The following is a 3,125-nucleotide window of genomic DNA, read 5'->3' on the forward strand; positions in this document are numbered from 1 at the left end:
TATGTGACGAGTGGGGGTGGGGCCGAGAGCCGTGGGAACGGAGCGAGGCCGGTGGAGTAATTGATAATGAGCGACACCTGCACCACTTACCGGTCTCGAGTCTCACGGAGGAGCTCCGGAAGGATAAAAGGGAGGAGTGACGACAGTGTCGGACGAGAGAGGACCAGGCCTGGACTTTATTTTGTGTTTTGTGTGCGGCAGTTGTCCGCGAGGGGCTGCCGCTTTACTTTCATTTTGTGTTTGTTTATTTGATTAAAGTTTTGTTTAAATGTTCGCCGGTTCCCGTCTCCTTCTTCCCGACCTACGAACGTTTGTTACAGGGCCATCTACTTGAAACCCAGAAACGGGAGACAGCACAGTCTAGGCAAGGGGCTCAAGGAGACCACTACTTAAAAACCGTAAAAAAGGGGAGCAGTCTCAGAGCTGGAACACATTATCCTCGAGTAGCAGATTCCAGACAAAGACTTTAGCGCTTACTTGAGAAGAGCTTGTGCCAAGGGGAACCAAACCTAGTTTTAGACGCCCAGCTAGAACATAGCTGCCCTCAGACCGCTATATTCCAGAGCAAAGTAAGCTCAAGCTGGAGCATAACCATCTGCAGACAGCTACACTCTGAGCAGAGGCTGTTCACTTAAAGCCCTAAAGAGGGGGAGCAGTCTACTCAGCCCAAATATATTAAGCGGGATTCAGAGGGACCGCCTGCTTAAAAATACCCAGAAGCCTGGGGAGGCAGTCCACTCCTAAACCCATCCGGCTTAACACAGGAAGAAACATTCCCCAAAACCACTCTAAGTCACTGAAACTCTCTGGGAGAGATAGCTCGCAAGCATCTCTTCACAGAGCATTCAATATATCCACGCCCAGCGAGGCTTTCCAGACACAATAACATGCATATTAGAGAGGCACAGCTGAGCTGAATATAGCTCCGCCCGCAATCTTGCAATTTCACATGCTCAGAGCTAAAAACGACTCAGTGCTTAAATCTCATCATTATAGCAACACGAGCATTAACCGCGGCATCCAGGGCTGGCCCTGGGCTGCGTTTCCCAAAAGCATCGTAAGCCTAAGCTGATCGTAGCTCCATTGGTTTCAATGGGCCTACGATGTACTTAAGCTTACGATGCTTTTGGGAAACGCAGCCCAGGCCAATTTGCTGCCCTAGGCAAGATTTTACCTGGTGCCCCTTGCCTCACAGCCAATAATCATTGTGTTCAAACATTCACACAGAAACTGCATAGCTAGATATTGAGCCCTTTAAAGCTGCACTGAAACTGTTTGATAGCCGTTGAAGTCCACTATAAGGAGAATAATCCTGGAATGTTTTCATCAAAAACCTTAATTTATTTTCGACTGAAATAAGAAAGATGTAAACATCTTGGATGACATGGGGGTGAGTAAATGATCAGGACATTTTAATTTGAAAGTAAACTAATCCTTTAAACTGAGATAGAAAAAAATCTTCAAACCTTTAAAGTATACACTATGCCAGATATGCTTTAATCTCTCTCTCTCTCGCTCTCTCTCTCTCTGTGTATGTGTGTTCTAGGGTAAACTTGGGGAGAAGACCGGATACTTGCCCATAACTTACATCATCAGGGTGCGAGCCAGCGAGAGGGTGTATAAAGTGACACGCTCCTTTGTGGGAAACAGAGAGATGGGCCAGATTACCCTGAAGAAAGATCAGGTCAGTGTGAGTCTGTGTGATCCCAAAAGCATCGTAAGCCTAAGCTGATCGTAGCTCCATTGGTTTCAATGGGCCTACGATGTACTTAAGCTTACGATGCTTTTGGGAAACGCAGCCCAGGCCAATTTGCTGCCCTAGGCAAGATTTTACCTGGTGCCCCTTGCCTCACAGCCAATAATCATTGTGTTCAAACATTCACACAGAAACTGCATAGCTAGATATTTCAAAAGTGCATCTGAAGAGAGAAATGGAGGAGTATATGTGACTATTGGGTGTTACATTTTCTCATTAAAACAAGTTGATGTTAGTGAAACGGTAACATTTACAATAAGGTATCATTTGGTAATATTAGTGAATGTATTAACTAACTTGAACTGACAAAAATAATAAATACTGATACAAATGTATTGTTCATTGTTAATGTTAGTTATGGAAAGTTAACCTTATTTTAAATTGTTTCCAGTGAAACTATAAAAATGTAGGTGCTGCCTAAGTCAAATTACAAATTAAACACAAACAGTTAGAATAATTACATCTGGTATTCCTGCAAAAAAATAATACAGTTTTGTTTGAACACTTCTATAGCATACAGTAAGTAACATTACTGTTTAATCTTAAAAATAAATGTGAAGTTTTCAATTTTCAGTAGATGGCAGCAATGTTCTACTAAACTATAGCCCTTTCTAACATTATCACCACGAATTAAACTGAGAAACTGTACATCTTTAAAGTGAATTTTACATAAAATGTTGCTATTTTTAATAAGTCCAGTTATATACAAACATTACTAAATTAGCCAATTCAAATCAAAAAAACGTATTATCATGTGACACGAACATTTTTAAACTTTTAGACAAGGCTTTCTAGACTAGGCCAACATAAAGTTTGTTCACAAACTTTTACCTCATCTAGTTTATTTATGATCATCACTCATTACATCACATCACATCACCTCTGTCTTTGTCCCGTTTTTCTTCTTCTCTTGTTTTTTTTTTCTTCTTTCCTGGGCACTAGGGCTTCAGTCTTTTGACATAGTGGTAATTTATTAGTGAACATCTATCACAATCAGGTAACTGATGTATGTGGACGTGTGGGAGGACTGATCATGCTTCGAACCGGGGTGAGTGGGGAGAGCAATAAAATAGTTAAGATTTTGTGGGACGATCGCTTTTTTGTAATGTTTTAAATTCATAGTATTGAAGTAGTATTGGTAATAAAAAATAAATAGTTAAAAACAACTTCGTATCACAAGGTATCGGCGGCAGCCCTAGCATTTGCCTATTCTGCCTATGCCACGGGCCGGCCCTGGTGGCATCAGGCAACCCAATTGTAGAGGTTATGCGGACGCCACAGATCAGAGCAAACGAAACGATCAGTCATTTTCTAAAAAAAAAAAGTATATGCTTTATAAACAAAAACGTATTACGTGAAGTCATGGACG

The 3,125-nt window shown here is 41.4% G+C and overlaps 1 protein-coding gene across 2 annotated transcripts in view; it reads left to right on the forward strand.

Annotated features, from left to right (window-relative positions):
* Positions 1-3,125, forward strand: part of stac3 (SH3 and cysteine rich domain 3) — a 70,126-nt gene that overhangs the window by 64,084 nt on the left and 2,917 nt on the right. For both annotated transcript variants that reach the window (XM_016567254.1, XM_016567253.1), the window contains one exon: positions 1,547-1,684. In XM_016567254.1, coding sequence (XP_016422740.1) covers positions 1,547-1,684 — 138 coding nt within the window. The remainder of the gene's footprint in view (positions 1-1,546; positions 1,685-3,125) is intronic.

This window comes from Sinocyclocheilus rhinocerous, unplaced genomic scaffold (assembly GCF_001515625.1).
Source record: "Sinocyclocheilus rhinocerous isolate Xijiao unplaced genomic scaffold, SAMN03320098_v1.1 scaffold2696, whole genome shotgun sequence".
In the NCBI taxonomy this organism is placed as follows: Eukaryota; Metazoa; Chordata; class Actinopteri; order Cypriniformes; family Cyprinidae; genus Sinocyclocheilus; species Sinocyclocheilus rhinocerous.